Below are 17,644 nucleotides of genomic sequence, written 5' to 3'. Positions count from 1 at the left end.
CCAGTCTCCTGGTGATTGGCCCAAAGTCATCCAATCGGCTTCCATGCCTAAGGCAAGACTAGAATTCCCTGTCTCCTGGTGATTGGCCCAAAGTCACCCAGCCGGCTTTCATGCCTAAGGCAGGACTAGAACTCCCAGTCTCCTAGTTTCTAGCCTGGTGTCTTAACCATCAGACCAAATTGGCTCAGTAAAAACACTTGAGTTTCCAAATAAATGCATTTTTTTATAAAGAGAGGGGGAATAAAACAGCCTAGAGTTTTTGGGGTGACCTCCCCTTTCAGTCCCCCACCAGCAAGGCATTGTGGGAGTTGAAGCCCAAGCCCCCATTCTCCCTCCCCTTCCCCCATTCAGAAACCTTTTCACCTGTTTTGCAGATATAACCATGAGTTGATGTTCGGGGTGTCGGTGAAGAACATGAAGAAGGACGAGCGGCTGATTTTCGGGGACTCCATGATGACGCACGCCATGGTCATCACTGCCTTCACGAAGAAAGTCAGTCCCTTTGGGGTGAACGCTTTCCCCTGCTTTAAATTTCCCTGTCCTGGAGCTTGACCAGGTTTGATGGACAGGATGGATGTCAGATGGATGTCAACTCAACAACCACATACGTATTATATACGCTTTCTCCATTCGGTTGGTGTCAACTCTTAGCTAGGTCCGAGGGGTGGAGAACGATGGCCCTTTTGATGACTTGCGGACTTCAACTCCCAGAATTCCTGAGCCAGCCAGCATGGCTGGCTCAGGAATTCTGGGAGTTGAAGTCCGCAAGTCATCAAAAGGGCCATCGTTCTCCACCCCTGACTTAGATAGACCGTCTCCGTGATCTGTCCCAAACCTGGTCCTTCAAGACTTCCAACAGTTGACCCATCGTCACTCAGCCCATCCATCTTGCTCCTGCTTGTCCTCTTCCCTTCCACCTTTCCCACCCAGATGGACTTCTCCAAGGAGCTGACCTTCGTGTTGGTTGTTCTACCAAGTCAGTTTGGCGACCACAAAGATGGACAACCTCCAGGTTGAGATGGGTCCAGCCTGGTCTCTCATCATCACTAAAAATAAGTTCACCCTAGGAAATCGTGGAGGACCACGGGTGGGTCGGTCAGTGAAAGACCCAAATTGAGAAGCCCATCATGGTGGAAAAGGGGGAAGAGAAGACCAGGGGTCTTCAAACTTGGTAACTTGACGACTTCTTGACGATGCTGGCTGAGGAATTCTGGGTGTTGATATCTACAAGTCCTCAAGATACCGAGATGGGAGACCCCTGGAGAAGAGGACATGTTGGCTGAGGAATTCTGGGTGTTCAAGTCCACAAGTCCTCAAGATATTGAGATGGGAGACCCCTGGAGAAGAGGACATGCTGGTTGGGGAATTCTGGGAGTTGAAGTCCACAAGTCCTCAAGATATCAAGATGGGAGACCCCTGGAGAAGAGGACATGTTGGCTGAAGAATTCTGGGAGTTGAAGTCCACAAGTCCTCAAGGTGTCAAGATTTGAAACCCTTTGAGAAGAGGACATTTTGGCTGAGGAATTCTGGGAGTTCAAGTCCACAAGTCCTCAAGGTATCCAGATGGGAGACCCCTGGAGAAGAGGACATGTTGGCTGAGGAATTCTGGGAGTTGAAGTCCACAAGTCCTCAAGATGTCAAGGTTTGAAACCCTTTGAGAAGAGGACATGTTGGCTGAGGAATTCTGGGTGTTGAAGTCCACAAGTCCTCAAGATATCGAGATGGGAGACTCCTGGAGAAGAGGACATGTTGCCTGGGGAATTCTGGGAGTTGAAGTCCACAGGACTTAAAGTCGCCAAGGTTGAGAAACACTGCTTTGAGCATTTCGCAATTCCCTCTCGGGCCCCCTTGCTTCATCCTGACCAGCAATCCTCTTGTGCTTGTTTAAGTATGTTTCCCAACGATGCGGCTCGTAGATAAATATTCCCACCGGCGTTTAGCAGTTGCAAAACCAGGATGGCAGGGGGAAAAAATGGGAAGAGAAGCCGTTCTTGAGAGCCAGATTAAAACCAGGAATGCTGGGCTGGCAGGGAGATTGTTTGTTATAGCAGCCGGTTGTCCAAATTTCTGAAACGTTCTTGACTTCGGGACGCCAAGGAACAAAAGAGGACATTTTGCAAAAAAAAAAAAAAAACCTGCCATTTTAGAGATACTTCCGTCAAAAAAACTGCTAGCCCTCGACTTACGACAGTTTGTTTAGTGGCCGTTGAAAATTACAAGGGCATTAAAAAATAGTGACTTAACACCATTTTTCCTACTTACAACAGTTGCAGCTTCTCCACGGGGATCAAAATTTGGATGCTTGGCAAATGACTCATATTTATGACGGCCGTGATCCCCCTTCCGCGACTTCCTGACTTGATGAAGTGCGTGTTACTAGCTTATCAATTGCCGTGGTTTCACTGAACAACTGTGGGAAGAATAGGTCATAAAATGGGGCAAAATTCGCTTTAAAAAATGTATCACTTAGCAAGAGAAATTTCGGGCTCGAGGAATACCTGTGACGTTTCGGTCATTTTCAATCCCAAGGACGAAGCAGTGTTGCCGTTCGTCGTTCCCGCTGGATTTTTCTCACCGCCTGAAATTCTTTTTTTCTTTTCCTAGGAGGAACCGGACGAGGGCTACGAGAAGTGGCGGGTGGAGAATTCGTGGGGTGAAGACCGTGGGAATAAAGGTATGGCATCCCTTGGGAAGTGGGGGCGGGGGGGGAGAGAGTGGGGGCTTTCATGGTTGAGCCAAGGGGAAAGTAATACATCCCCATGCAAGAAATCTTTCTGTCTGTCTGTCTTATTATCTGCCTATCATTTGCCTATCGTCTTGTCTGTCTGTCTATAGATGACCTATAAGGTCCCTTCCACCTCTGTTGTTCTATTCTATTTCAAATTCTCTTTTCTTGTATTCTTTCAAATTCTATTCTATTCTATTCTATTCTAATATTTTGCATTCTATTCTATATTCTATTTCATATTTTCTATTCTAATCTAATCTTCTGCGTACTATTCTATTCTAATATTTTGCATTCTATTCTATATTTCATATTTTCTATTCTAATCTAATCTTCTGCATACTGTTCTATTCCAATATTTTGCATTCTATTCTATATTCTATTTCATATTTTCTATTCTAATCTAATCTTCTGCATACTGTGCTATTCTATTCTAATGTTTTGCATTCTATTCTATATTCTATTTCATATTTTCTATTCTAATCTAATCTTCTGCATACTGTTCTATTCTAGTCTAATGTTTTGCATTCTATTCTATATTCTATTTCATATTTTCTATTCTAATCTAATCTTCTGCATACTGTTCTATTCTAATATTTTGCATTCTATTCTATATTCTATTTCATATTTTCTAATCTAATCTTCTGCATACTGTTCTATTCTATTCTAATATTTTGCATTCTATTCTATATTCTATTTCATATTTTCTAATCTAATCTTCTGCATACTGTGCTATTCTATTCTAATATTTTGCATTCTATTCTATATTTCATATTTTCTATTCTAATCTAATCTTCTGCATACTGTTCTATTCTATTCTAATGTTTTGCATTCTATTCTATATTCTATTTCATATTTTCTAATCTAATCTAATCTTCTGCATACTGTTCTATTCTATTCTAATGTTTTGCATTCTATTCTATATTCTATTTCATATTTTCTAATCTAATCTAATCTTCTGCATACTGTTCTATTCTAATATTTTGCATTCTATTCTATATTCTATTTCATATTTTCTATTCTAATCTAATCTTCTGCATACTGTTCTATTCTAGTCTAATGTTTTGCATTCTATTCTATATTCTATTTCATATTTTCTAATCTAATCTAATCTTCTGCATACTGTTCTATTCTATTCTAATGTTTTGCATTCTATTCTATATTCTATTTCATATTTTCTAATCTAATCTAATCTTCTGCATACTGTTCTATTCTAATATTTTGCATTCTATTCTATATTCTATTTCATATTTTCTATTCTAATCTAATCTTCTGCATACTGTTCTATTCTAATGTTTTGCATTCTATTCTATATTCTATTTCATATTTTCTATTCTATTCTAATCTTCTGCATACTGTTCTATTCTATTCTAATGTTTTGCATTCTATTCTATATTCTATTTCATATTTTCTAATCTAATCTTCTGCATGCTGTTCTAATGTTTTGCATTCTATTCTATATTCTATTTCATATTTTCTATTCTAATCTAATCTTCTGCATACTGTTCTATTCTATTCTAATGTTTTGCATTCTATTCTATATTCTATTTCATATTTTCTAATCTAATCTTCTGCATACTGTTCTATTCTATTCTAATGTTTTGCATTCTATTCTATATTCTATTTCATATTTTCTAATCTAATCTGCATACTGTTCTATTCTAATGTTTTGCATTCTATTCTATATTCTATTTCATATTTTCTAATCTAATCTAATCTTCTGCATACTATTCTATTCTAATGTTTTGCATTCTATTCTATATTCTATTTCATATTTTCTATTCTAATCTAATCTTCTGCATACTATTCTATTCTATTCTAATGTTTTGCATTCTATTCTATATTCTATTTCATATTTTCTAATCTAATCTAATCTTCTGCATACTATTCTATTCTAATGTTTTGCATTCTATTCTATATTCTATTTCATATTTTCTATTCTAATCTAATATTCTGCATACTATTCTATTCTAATGTTTTGCATTCTATTCTATATTCTATTTCATATTTTCTATTCTAATCTAATCTTCTGCATACTGTTCTATTCTATTCTAATGTTTTGCATTCTATTCTATATTCTATTTCATATTTTCTATTCTAATCTAATATTCTGCATACTATTCTATTCTAATGTTTTGCATTCTATTCTATATTCTATTTCATATTTTCTAATCTAATCTAATCTTCTGCATACTGTTCTATTCTATTCTAATGTTTTGCATTCTATTCTATATTCTATTTCATATTTTCTAATCTAATCTTCTGCATACTGTTCTATTCTATTCTAATATTTTGCATTCTATTCTATATTCTATTCCCAATTGCAGTTGTAAGTTGAGGACTTACCCTATTACTCTTATGGTCATAGGTTGAGGACTTACCTGTATTGGGCTCAATTGTGATCGTCAGTTGAGGACTTACTATATTACTCTTATGGTCGTAAGTCGAGGACTTACCTGTATTGGGCCCAATTGTGGTCATAAGTCAAGGACTACCTGTATTGGGCTCAAATACGGTTGTAAGAAGAGGACATACCTGTATTGGGCTCAATTGTGCTCGTAAGTCGAGGACTTACCTGTATTTGGCCCAATTGCGGATGTAAGTCAAGGTCTACATGTAATTGGGCTCCCGTTTGGTTGTAAGTCAAAGACTTGCCTGTAATTGGGCTCCATTTGCGGTCGTAAAATCGAGGACTACCTGTAGCAAGTTCAGATTGGAAGCGGAGTCGGGCTGGGATTCAGGGAGCGACGTCAAACCCGCGTCTAAGGCTGGCCTGAAACAACGGACGGGGGAAGTGGCGGAAAGGGAGAGCTTAGGGAGGAAGTCAAGGGCATTTCTCGGGGTCCGGCCCCACCTTTCCTGCCAAGCCTCCCCCCACCTTTCCCAAGCGAGGGGAGGGGCTCCCTCTGGCCGCCCTGACCCCTGCCCCACCCCAAGGGGCATTGTTCCCGCCGCCAAGGGACTTCCTCCGATATGCAGGAATTTCCTTGGCCCCGAGGTTATCAAATCTGCTTTTTCTAGGGTTTTGTTTCCAAAAATCCTCCCTGAAATCTCCACGTTCCCTGGACATTTTGTCCTGGCTCCCCCACCCCACCCCACCCCCAAGTGAGAGAAACTGCAACGGTCAGATTTTGCACCGTGGGACTAAATCCTCAGTTTCCCCTTTCCATGGCCCTCGGCACACATGGGAATCATCTCCTTCGCTGGCCTGGTTTTTAAGAGGGGTGGGCTTCCACTCCCAGAATCCCCCATCCAGCATGCTTTAAGAGGGGAGGGCTTCCACTCCCAGAATCCCCCAGCCTGCATGCTTTAAGAGGGGAGGGCTTCCACTCTCAGAATCCCCCAGCCAGCATGCTTTAAGAGGGGTGGGCTTCCACTCCCAGAATTCCCCAGCCAGCCTGCTTTAAGAGGGGAGGATTTTCACTCCCAGAATCTCCCAGCCAGCCTGCTTTAAGAGGGGAGGGCTTCCACTCCCAGAATCCCCCATCCAGCCTGCTTTAAGAGGGGTGGGCTTCCACTCCCAGAAATTAGAATAGAACAGAACAGAATAGAAAATAGAATAGAATAGAAATTGGAATAGAACAGAACAGAATAGAAAATAGAAAATAGAATAGAATAGAAATTAGAATAGAAATTAGAATAGAACAGAATAGAGTAGAGTAGAATAGAATAGAATAGAGAATGGAATGGAACAGAAAATAGAATAGAAAGTAGGATAGAGAATGAATGGAATGGAAAATAAATGGAAAATAGAATGGAATGGAAAATACAATAAAATATAATAGAGAATAGAATAGAATAATAGAGTAGAATGGTATGGAATGGAATAGAATAACATAATTTTATTGTCACTTTGAATGTACACTTATCGGCATACATTCAAGTGAAATTTCATTTCACTTAAGGAGACGGGACGGCCCAGGAACAAGCTCTTCGTCTTACCACGACCACCCCACCCCTCCCGGTTCTTGCGCCACAGCCTAAGCCCAGCCTCGCTGTAAACATCGCCGCTGCAGCCTAGCGGTTACAGCTAGCTGTTGTGGCCTGCCAGCGGACAGCGAGGAGGGTTGGGGAGGAACCTGGGCCAGTCCTGGAGTCTGGGGAAGGCTCTGAGGAGGGCTCTGTGTCGGAGGCAGAGAGGGGGCCAGGGCCATCTCACAGTTATCAGCTGCCTTCGGAGTCAGACATCAGTGAGGCAGAAGAACAGCTGGAGCCTGTTCCCAGTGTGCGCATGGCAGAGGAAGGGAGCAGCTAAAGAACAGGGCTGGACTTGGGAGTAAGGCCACAGGTGGACGGTGAATGGCCCCTCCCAGAGGGAATAAAAGAGGAGCGAAAGGGGAGTGGAGTTTGCAGGAGACAATTGGTTCCCTTCATTGGTTCGTGACTCTCCGAGGCTCCTTGCCAAGTTTGCAGATCTCGGCCTGGCATCTCTCCAAGCCAGATGAGGTCTGTGACCGTAAATCCTCCCTTGAAAGACTTTGCTGGATGAGAATGAGCAGAATTCAGAGTCAATTAATAAAAGGATTTTTTTTGTGGGACCAGGAGTTTTGCTTCAGGCTCTTTGGGAGACCTCGGTCAGAATACTATCTGACTCTCCCCCCCCCCACCCTCCCTCCTGCTCTCCCTTCCAGGTTACCTACTCATGACGGACGACTGGTTCTCGGAGTTCGTGTACGAAGTGGTCGTCGACCGGAAACACGTCCCGGAGGAGGTCCTGGAAGTCTTGCAACAGGAGCCCACTTCCCTGCCCGCCTGGGATCCCATGGGGGCTCTGGCCCACTGAGCTGTCGCCGGAAGGAGGGGACACCGCCCCCCCCCCCTGCTCTTTCTGGGTCAACTCCCAAGCCGGCCGGAGCCCCCTGCCCCGGGCGGTCTGCAACCAAGCCATTGGGGAGGGCGGGGGGAGAAAGTTCCCAGCTAGAGGTGCTAACATTCACACATACGCCCCCCCCCCTTTTCAAAAGGCGCCATCCACCTCTGGAGGGGAGGGGGTTTCTCCTTGCATCGGCATCTCTTCGTTGTAATACAGAGTCACCTTTCTTTTTCTAAAAATGGCTTTTTAAACTCATCCTAATGCACTCATTTTAAAACGGGGAAGGGGTTCTTTTGGACACGCTGTACACACACACACACACAGACACAAAGTGGGGGGGGGGATGGAGATTTTAGTAAGGCTCTTTCTAAACCAGAAATGGAGGGTTGATTTGCACCATCAAATTGAGGTGCACGGTTTGACGGGGGAAACATGGGTCTTTGCCCTGCTGCCTTTTTGGGGGGGATAAGATTCGGGGGGGCGAGGCGGGTCTGTTAATCCTGTCATTTCTACCTGTCCCATCTTTTTCCAGACTGGTTTTCTACAACCTGGTGCCTCCCGGCTGTCCGATTTCCTTCACCGAATTTTTGTTCAAAAGCCAAAAGAATCTATAAGGAATAGACGTTTCCGGCGTTTATAACGGCCTCCGGACCGATAACCGGACAGTCGCGATGGGTCTTAGCTGAGGGCACCAGGTTGGAGAAGGTGGTTTTTCTTTTTTCCTTTTGCTCAACAGGATTCTAGTCGGTGGGATCCCCTCTTGGTGGGGTCTCCCTTTAGCGAGATCTCCCCTTCCCCACCAGGGAGGCAGAGCGAACAAGAGCCCACCCGCCCCCAACGAAAGGGAAGCGTTGACAAAATAATAATAATAATAATAAATAAATAAACCGCATTTCGTATGCCCTCAACAACTCTTATGGTGCTATGAAGTATTTTAATTAAAACATTTGCCTGAAAGACGTGTTGGTCTCCTGGCTTTGATCTTAGGGACTAGCGCCTTGCAAAGGAAGACGGGGACGGCCCTGAATGGGTTTGGATTGGATGAATTAGAAGGAACAAGGACCAAGGTTTTTTTTTGTTGTTGTTGGTCCAACGTCCATAAAAAGGTTGCGCAGCAATTTAGGACCCGTCACAGGTGGTCCCCGACTTACAACCACTCGTTTAGTGGCCAAAGTTATAATGCACCGAAAATGACTTATGTCCGTTTTTCACACTTAGGACCATTGCAGCATCTCCGTGATCATGTGATCAAAGTTTGGACGCTTTGCAGCTGATTCATACTTATGGCGGTCACAATGTCCCGGGGGTCACGTGTTCCCCTTTTGCGACCTTCTGACAAGCAAAGTCAATGGGGGAAGCTGGATTCACTTAACAACGATCACTGTCTCCCGCTATGATTGGACCAACGTCACCCAGCCATCTTTCCTGCCTAAGGAAAGACTACAATTCCCTGTCCCCTGGTGATTGGCTGGAAGTCATCCAATTGGCTTTCACACCTAAGGCGGGACTAGAACTCACAGTCCCCTGGTGATTGGCCCAAACTCATCCAATTGGCTTACGTGCCTAAGGTGGGACTAGAACACCCCTTCTCCTGGTAATTGGCCCAAAGTTGTCCAATTGGCTTTCATGCCTAAAGTGGGACTAGAACTCACAATCCCCTGGTGATTGGCCCAAAGTCATCCAATTGGCTTTCATGCCTAAGGCGGGACTAGAACTCCCCTTCTCCTGGTAATTGGCCCAAAGTCATCCAATTGGCTTTCGTGCCTAAGGCGGGACTAGAACTCACAGTCCCCTGGTGATTGGCCCAAAGTCATCCAATTGGCTTTCGTGCCTAAGGCGGGACTAGAACTCCCCTTCTCCTGGTAATTGGCCCAAAGTTGTCCAATTGGCTTTCATGCCTAAGGCGGGACTAGAACTCACTGTCCCCTGGTGATTGGCTGAAAGTCTCCTAATCAGCTTCTATGTCTAAAGCGGGAATAGAACTTAACAGTCTCCTGGTAATTGGCCCAAAATCATCCAATTGGCTTTCACGCTTAAGGCGGGACTAGAACTCCCCTTCTCCTGGTGATTGGTACAGTGTCACCCAACCGGCTTCTATGCCTAAAACCAGACTTCAGAGAGTTCTGAATTAGCAGCAGGGAGACCTGAGTTCCAATTTACCCTCCAGGCTCCCCCAGGAAATTTGAGCTGAGTGCTTTCTCTCCTCTCCCTCCCTCCCCCCCCCACCTTGCAGGGTTCAGCACCCGGGGGGGGGGGGGGCTTGCATGAGAGACAGAATATGATAAATAAATAGTTTTGCAACCTCTTCCATCCCTGATGGTTTTGCAGGCGGCATCGCCTTTGATCTTCCAGCCTCCCAGGCGTTTATATTTTTCCTTTGCCCCAGAATCAAAAGCAGGAATCTCACCATCCCCAGATAGAAAGATTGGGCATATTGCAGAATAATTGAAAGTTGGAAGGGACCCTCGAGGTCTTCTAGCCCAACCCTCTGCTCAAGAAGGAGACCCTCTTGTCATTTCAAACAAGTGGTTCTCCCGCCTCTCCTTAAAAACCTCCAGTGATGCAGCACCCGCAACTTCCTGAGGCAAGCAGTTCCACTGGCTAATTGTCCTGGCTGTCAGGATGATTCTCCTTGGCTTCAGATTGCTTCTCTCCTTGATTGGTTTTCGTCCGTTGCCCTTCTTTCTTTCCTTCCTTTTCTCACTTTTCCTTCATCTTATTTTTCCTTCATTCCATCCTTCCCTTCTTCCTTCCTTCCTTTTTTCCCTTTTCCTTCACCTTATTTTTCCTTCATTCCATCCTTCCCTTCTTCCTTCACCTTATTTTTCCTTCCCCTTATTTTTCCTTCCTTTCATCCTTCCCTTTTTCCTTCCTTCCTTCCTTCCTTTTTTCCCCTTTTCCTTCACCTTATTTTTCCTTCATTCCATCTTCCCTTCTTCCTTCCTTCACCTTATTTTTCCTTCCTTCACCTTATTTTTCCTTCATTCCATCCTTCCCTTCTTCCTTCCTTCCTTCTTTCCTTCTTTCCTTCCTTCCTTCCTTTTTTCCCTTTTCCTTCATCTTATTTTTCCTTCATTCCATCCTTCCCTTCTTCCTTCCATCCTTCCTTCCTTTTTTCCCCTTTTCCTTCACCTTATTTTTCCTTCATTCCATCTTCCCTTCTTCCTTCCTTCACCTTATTTTTCCTTCATTCCATCCTTCCCTTCTTCCTTCCTTCCTTCCTTCCTTCCTTTTTTTCCCTTCACCTTATTTTTCCTTCATTCCATCCTTCCCTTCTTCCTTCCTTCTTTCCTTCCTTCCTTTTTTCCCTTTTCCTTCATCTTATTTTTCCTTCATTCCATCCTTCTTTCCTTCCTTCCTTCTTTTCCCTTTTCCTTCACCTTTTTCATTCATTCCATCCTTCCCTTCTTCCTTCACCTTATTTTTCCTTTCTTCCCCTTATTTTTCCTTCCTTCCTTCCTTCCTTCCTTCCTTCCTTCCTTCCTTCCTTCCTTCCTTCCTTTTATTTTCACTTCCTTCCTCTCCCCCTCCCATCCATCCATCCATAGAATAATAAAATAACAGAACTTGGAAGGGACCTTAGAGGTCTCCTAGTCCAGCCCCCTGCCCAAGCAGGAGACCCTTTCAGACAGGTGGCTCTTCTTAAAATCCACCAGTGATGAAGCACCCACAACTTCCTGAGGCAAGCAGTTCCACTGGTTAATTGTCCTGACTGTCAGGAAATTTCTCTTTAGTTCTAAATTGCTTCTCTCCTTGATTAGTTTCCACCCATTGCTTCTTGTCCTACCCTCAGGTGCCTTGGAGAACAGCTTGACTCCCTCTTCTTGGGGGGCAGCCCCTCAAAGACTGCAATGCTGCTGTCATGTGCCCCCCCCCCACAGTCCTTTCCCTTCTCTAGTCCAGTGGTTCCCCACTTATTTTTGGCCATGTCCCACCTGAGCACCTCTGAAATCCCGATGCGCCTCCTGTGAAATACAATTCTTAACTTTACTCCAAAAGTAAACTCCATTCACTTGGTTTAAACAAGGTTCAAATCCCCCCCCCCATTAAAAATCAAATGATATCCACCCACCCCCATGGGGTGTGGCTCCCCCACGACCGTCCGAGCCCCAAATCTTGCAACCGTTCTTCATGTATTAGTTTTTCACACTTAACGGCCGTCCCAGCCTCCCAAATGGGTCATGTGATCAAAATCCAGAGGCTTGACAACCGACTCACGTTTACGACGCGTCGCAGTGTCCCGGGGTCCTTTCTGACTGGCAAATTCTGCGGGAAAGCCGGTTTCGCTCCACAACCGTGTGACTCACTTAACGACCGTGGGGATTCAGTTAAAAGCTGCAGGCAGAAGGGTCGTAAAACGGGGCAAAATTCACTTAGTCCATGTGTCTCACTCAGCAACGGAAACCATTGGGTTCAGTTGTGGTCATAAGTCGAGGATTACTTGTGCACAGTACTAACAGCGGCCTACAGAGGGCACCAGTGGCTCTTTTAGGGAGGGGCTGTGAAAGAGAGTCAGGGATGAAGCTGGGGAAGGATGGGGAGGGGTCTTGGAGAGAATCCCCCTCCTCACCATTATTTTTTGCATTTTTTTTTTTTATTATTATACAATAGCAGAGTTGCTTAGGCAGGAAACCCTGTGCAACTTCAGACAAATGGTTATACAATACAATACAATACAATAGCAGAGTTGGAAGGGACCTTGGAGGTCTTCTAGTCCAACCCCCTGCCTGGGCAGGAAACCCTATACCGTTTCAGACAAATGGCTCTCCAGCATCTTCTTAAAGACTTCCAGTGTTGGGGCATTCAACTTCTGTTCCACTGATTCATTGTTCTCACTGTCAGGAAATTTCTCATTATTTTGCATTAATTTTTATTATTATTTTGCATTATGTTTTTATTATTTTGCATTTTTATTGTTATTATTTTGCATTGTTTATTATTTTTGCATTCTTTTATTTATTTATTATTATTATGCATTGTTTTTATTATTGTTTTGCATTAATATTTATTATTATTTTGCATAATTTTTATTTTGCATACTTTTTATTATTTTTGCATAATTTTTATTATTATTTTGCATAATTTTTTATTTTTGCATTATCTTTTATCTTTTATTATTTTTATTATTATTTTGCATTGTTTTTATTGTTTGCATTATTTATTATTATTATTTTGCATTGTTTTTATTATATTGCATAATTTTTATTATTATTTTGCATTGTTTCATTATTATTATTTTGTATTATTTTTTATTTTTGCATTATTTTTATTATTTTTTATTATTTTGCATTGTTTTTATTATTATTTTGTATTGTTTTTTATTATTTGCATTATTTATTATTATTATTTTGCATTATTTTTACAAATAAGGCAGTGAACATATCAAATGCACCTTTGCCCTCTTACAGGTAGTCCTCGACTTACAACCGTTTGTTTAGTGACTGTTCAAAGTTACAACAGCACTGGAAAAAATGACTTAGGACCATTATTCACACTTATGACCGTGGCAGCCTCCCACAGGAGCAAAATTCAGAGGCTTGGCAGCTGACTCGCATTTATGACAGTCACGGGATCCCCTTTTGCGACCTTCTGACAAGCCGGATTCATATAATGACTGTGTGATGAATGGCCACAGTGATTCACCTAACGACGGTGGCAGGAAAAGTCATAAAATGGGGCAATACTCACTTAACCGCTGTCTCACTCAGCAAGGGAACTTTTGGGCTCCATTCCAGTCGTAAATCGAGGATTACCTGTATTTTTACAGATATCGGATTTCTCCTGAGTCCCTCCGGGAATAGGGCGGCATATAAATGCAATAAACCTTCAAACCTCCTCCTCCTTTCCTCGCCACAACAACCCTTTGAGGTGGGCTGGGTGAGAGAGATGGGGGGGGGATTGGCCCAAAATCACCAGCCCGATTTTCCCTCCTCTTCCTTTCCAACAGCTCCCTCTCCTTGTCGACCCTGTCCAGGAACAGCCCAGGCTGGCTGGGGGGAAGGGGGCAAGGGAAATCAAAGCACCCCCCTCCCACGAGAGGACCCCCTGCATCCTCTCACCTTCCCAGGCACCCCAGTTGGCAAGGTGGCACCCCAAAATGCCTTGGTTCCCTTTTCCATGAGGGTGCAAAAGGGGAGGCTTCTAGTGTTTGCCATGCTTCTCCCTGTGAGTGTGCAAAAGGGGAGGGGTCTTGTGTGCACCATGTCCCTCCCCCATGAGTGTTCAAAAGGGGAGGGGTGTTCACCATGCCCCGCCCCATGAGTGTGCAAAAGGGGTCTTGTGTGCACTATGCCCCTCCCTCCGTGGGTGTGCAAAAAGAGAGGGGTCTTGTGTGCATTATGCCCCTCCCCCATGAGTGTGCAAAAGGGAGGGTCTTGTGTGCACCACCCCTCTCCCATGAATGTGCAAAAGGGGAAGCATCTAGTGTTTGCCATGCTCCTCCCTGTGAGTGTGCAAAAGGGGAGGGGTCTGGTGTTTGCCATGCTCCTCCCTGTGAGTGTGCAAAAGGGGAGGGGTATTGTGTGCACTATGTCCCTTCCCCATGAGTGTGCAAAAGGGGAGGAGTCTTGTGTGCACTGTCCCTCTCCCATGAGTGTGCAAAAGGGGAAGCATCTACTGTTTGCCATGCTCCTCCCCATGAGTGTGCAAAAGGAGACGGGTCTTGTGTGCACGAAGCACCTCCCCATGAGTGTGCAAAAAGGGAGGGGGTCTAGTGTTTGCCATGCTCCTCCCTGTGAGTGTGCAAAAGGGGAGGGGTCTTGTGTGCACCATGCCCCTCCCCGAGTGTGAAAAAGTGGAGGGGTCTTGTGTGCACCAAGACCCTCCCTCATGGGTGTGCAAAAGGGAGGGTCTTGTGTGCAACGCCCCTCTCCCATGAGTGTTCAAAAGGCGAGGGGTCTAGTGTTTGCCATGCTCCTCCCCATAAATGTTCATAAGGGGAGGAGTCTTGTGTGCACCATGCCCCTCCCCATGAGTGTGCAAAATGGGAGGGGGTCAAGTGTGCACCAGGCCCCTCCCCCTTGAGTGTGCAAAGGGGAGCGGTCTTCTGTGTGCCATGCCCTCTCCCATGAGTGTGCAAAAGGGGGAGAGGGTCTAGTGTTTGCCATGCCCCTCCCCATGAGTGTGCAAAAGGGGAAGGGGTCTAGTGTTTGCCATGCCCCTCCCCATGAGTGTGCAAAGGGGGAGGGGGTCTAGTGTTTGCCATGCCCCTCCCCCATGAGTGTGCAAAAGGCAAGGGGTCTACTGTGCACCATGCCCCCCATGAGTGTGCAAAGGGGAGGGGTCTTCTGTGTGCCATGCCCCTCTCCCATGAGTGTGCAAAGCGGGAGGGGGACTAGTGTTCACTGTGCCCCTCCTCATGAGTGTGCAAAAGGGGGAGGGTCTTGTGTGCACAAAACCCCTCTCCCATCAGTGTGCAAAAGGGGAGGGGTCTTTTGTGTGCCACGCCCCTCCCCATGAGTGTGCAAGGGTAGGGGCCTAGTGTGCCCCAAGCCCCTCCCCCACAGGGGTGCAACACGCCATGTTCCTTCTGCTTGCAGTCAAGGGAGGAAACGTTGGGCTCACTGCCCCCTTCATTTGGGGGGCAGTTTCTGCTCAGCCCCCCCAAATCCCAGAAGAGGCTCGGAGGTTGCCCCAAACTCAGTCTCGGGTTCTTCTCCCCCCTCAAATAATGCGTTGCAGCTCACGAAAGACTTTTTATCTTATGTATGTGTTTTATTTCCTTTCCGATTTGTCTTTCCAATCGGGGCACATCAAGGGGTCTCCAGAGGCTTTCAGATTCCTGCAGACACCCCCAGAAGCCCCCGAAAGAGTTTCCAATCAGAGAACAAAACAGAATTGCAATCTATATCACGACTGTGAATTATTACATTCGATTGGAGCTTCATTAGAAGCAGAGGGTTGGAAGGGCCCTTAAGAGGTCTTCTAGTCCAACCCCGTGCCCGAGGCAGGAGTAACAGCTGCAGCAACTGCAACTTCACCCCAAAATATAATTTAAATGTCACTCCGTCCCCTTGAAGAGGTCTCGGATGAGGGGCCGCCACCCTCCCTCCTGAAATCTCCCCTTTTTAATCAGATATATTGGCCACAATGCCCTCCCCCTCCTCATTTTTTTGCAAATCCATCAGGACAGCCAGGTGAGCAAGTAAAGGTAGTCCTTGACTTATGACCTTTCATTGAATGACCATTCAAAGTTACGATGGCCTGGAAAAAATTGACTTATGACTGTTGCCACATCCCCACGATCAGGTGATCAAAATTCAGACATTTCGCAATTGACTCGTATTTATGACGGTTGAATGTCACACAATTCCCTTCATATGACCTGACAAACAAGTCGATGGGGAAACTGGATTCACTTAACAACCGTGTGACTAACTTAACGACTGCGGTGCTCCACTTAACAACCGTGGTAAGAAAGGTCGAAAAATGGGGCAAAGCTCACTTAACAACTGTCTCACTTAGCAACAGAAATTTGGGGCTCAATTATATTCTTATACAGGACTACTTGTATAATACAATCTGATATAATATAAAAGTATACAGGTAGTCCTCAAGTTGCAACAGTTCATTTAGTGACCAAAGTGACGACAACACTGAAAAACATGACTTATGATCGTTTTTCACACTTATGACCGTGGCCGCATTCCCCACAGTCAGGTGATCAAAATTTAGCCCTTTGACAATTGACTCATATTTACGACAGACACAAGATCACGTGATCCCCTTTAACGACCTTCGGATAAGCAACAATGACAGGGAAGCCAGATTCACTTAACAACCATGTGACTAACTTAACAACGGTGGTGATTCACTTAACAACCGTGGCAAGGAAATTCAATAAAGTAGGGGGGGGGACTCACCTAACCTCAGAAGTTGTGGGAGCTTCATCCCTGGAAGCTTTCAAGAAGAGATTGGATGGTCATCGGTCAGAAATGGTGTAGGGTCTCTTGCTTGGGCGGGGGGTGGACTAGATGACCTCCAGGTTCCCTTCCAACTCTATTTTGATTGAAAGGGTATCAACCGATGGAAGAGAAGTTGCCTTCAGAAGTTGTGGGAGCTTCATCCCTGGAGGCTTTCAAGAAGAGACTGGACTGCCATCGGTCAGGAATGGTGAAAGGGTCTCCTGCTTGGGCAGGGAGGTTGGACTAGATGACCTTCAAGGTCCCTTCCAACTCTGTTAATTTGAATCTATCTAAGACAATCAAAGGCCTGGAGGCTCAAACATACGATGGACGGTTGCAGGAACCGGGCCTGGCTAGTCTAGGGAAGAGAAGGACCAGGGGAGACAGGAGAGCATCTTCCAGTATTTGAGGGGCTGCCCCAGAGAGGAGGAAGGGGGTCAAGCTACTCTCCAAGGCACCCGAAGGCCAGAGAAGGAAGAATGGATGGAAACTGACCAAGGAGAGATTCAACCTGGAAATAAGGAGGAATTTCCTGACAGTGAGAACAATCAACCGATGGAAGAGAACTTGTGGGAGCTTCATCACTGGAAGCTTTCAAGAAGAGACTGGACGGCCATCGGTCAGAAACGGTGCGGGGTCTCCTGCTTGGGGCCAGGGGGTTGGACTAGATGACCTCCACGGTCCCTTCAAACTCTGTTATTCTGTTATTATTCTGTTATTCAGAAGTTGTGGGAGCTTCATCCCTGGAGGCTTTCAAGAAGAGACCGGACTGCTGTCGGTCACAAATGATGTGACGTTTCCTGCTTGGGTGGGGGTGGTAGACTAAATGACCTCCAAGGCCCCTTCCAAATCCGGCCAGCATAAGGTCTCCTGCTTGGGGGCGGGTGGCGGGGGGTGGGGTTGGACTAAATGACCTCCAAGGTCCCTTCCAACTCTGTTATTCTGTTATTGTCATTCAGAAGTTGTGGGAGCTTCATCCCTGGAGGCTTTGAAGAAGAAGCTGGACTGTCATCGGTCAGAAATGGTGTAAGGCCTCCTGCTTGGGTGGGGGGTTGGACTAGATGACCTCCAGGGTGCCTTCCAACTCTGTTATTCTGTTACTGCTTTCAGAAGTTGTGGGAGCTTCATCCCTGGAGGCTTTGAAGAAGAAGCTGGACTGTCATCGGTCAGAAATGGTGTAAGGCCTCCTGCTTGGGTGGGTGG

The 17,644-nt window shown here is 45.2% G+C and overlaps 1 protein-coding gene across 1 annotated transcript in view; it reads left to right on the top strand.

Annotated features, from left to right (window-relative positions):
• Nucleotides 1–8,495, top strand: part of BLMH (bleomycin hydrolase) — a 40,876-nt gene extending 32,381 nt beyond the window's left edge. The window contains exons 10-12 of the mRNA XM_087702822.1: nucleotides 375–492; nucleotides 2,605–2,674; nucleotides 7,357–8,495. Coding sequence (XP_087558948.1) covers nucleotides 375–492; nucleotides 2,605–2,674; nucleotides 7,357–7,508 — 340 coding nt within the window. The 3' untranslated portion in view covers nucleotides 7,509–8,495. The remainder of the gene's footprint in view (nucleotides 1–374; nucleotides 493–2,604; nucleotides 2,675–7,356) is intronic.
• Nucleotides 8,496–17,644: the final 9,149 nt, after the last annotated feature.

Source organism: Thamnophis sirtalis, unplaced genomic scaffold (genome assembly GCF_051295495.1).
Source record: "Thamnophis sirtalis isolate CommonGarterSnake01/CBP01778 unplaced genomic scaffold, rThaSir2_p1.2 scaffold_17, whole genome shotgun sequence".
NCBI classification, from domain to species: Eukaryota; Metazoa; Chordata; class Lepidosauria; order Squamata; family Natricidae; genus Thamnophis; species Thamnophis sirtalis.
This window is presented reverse-complemented; position numbering and strand designations above follow the sequence as displayed.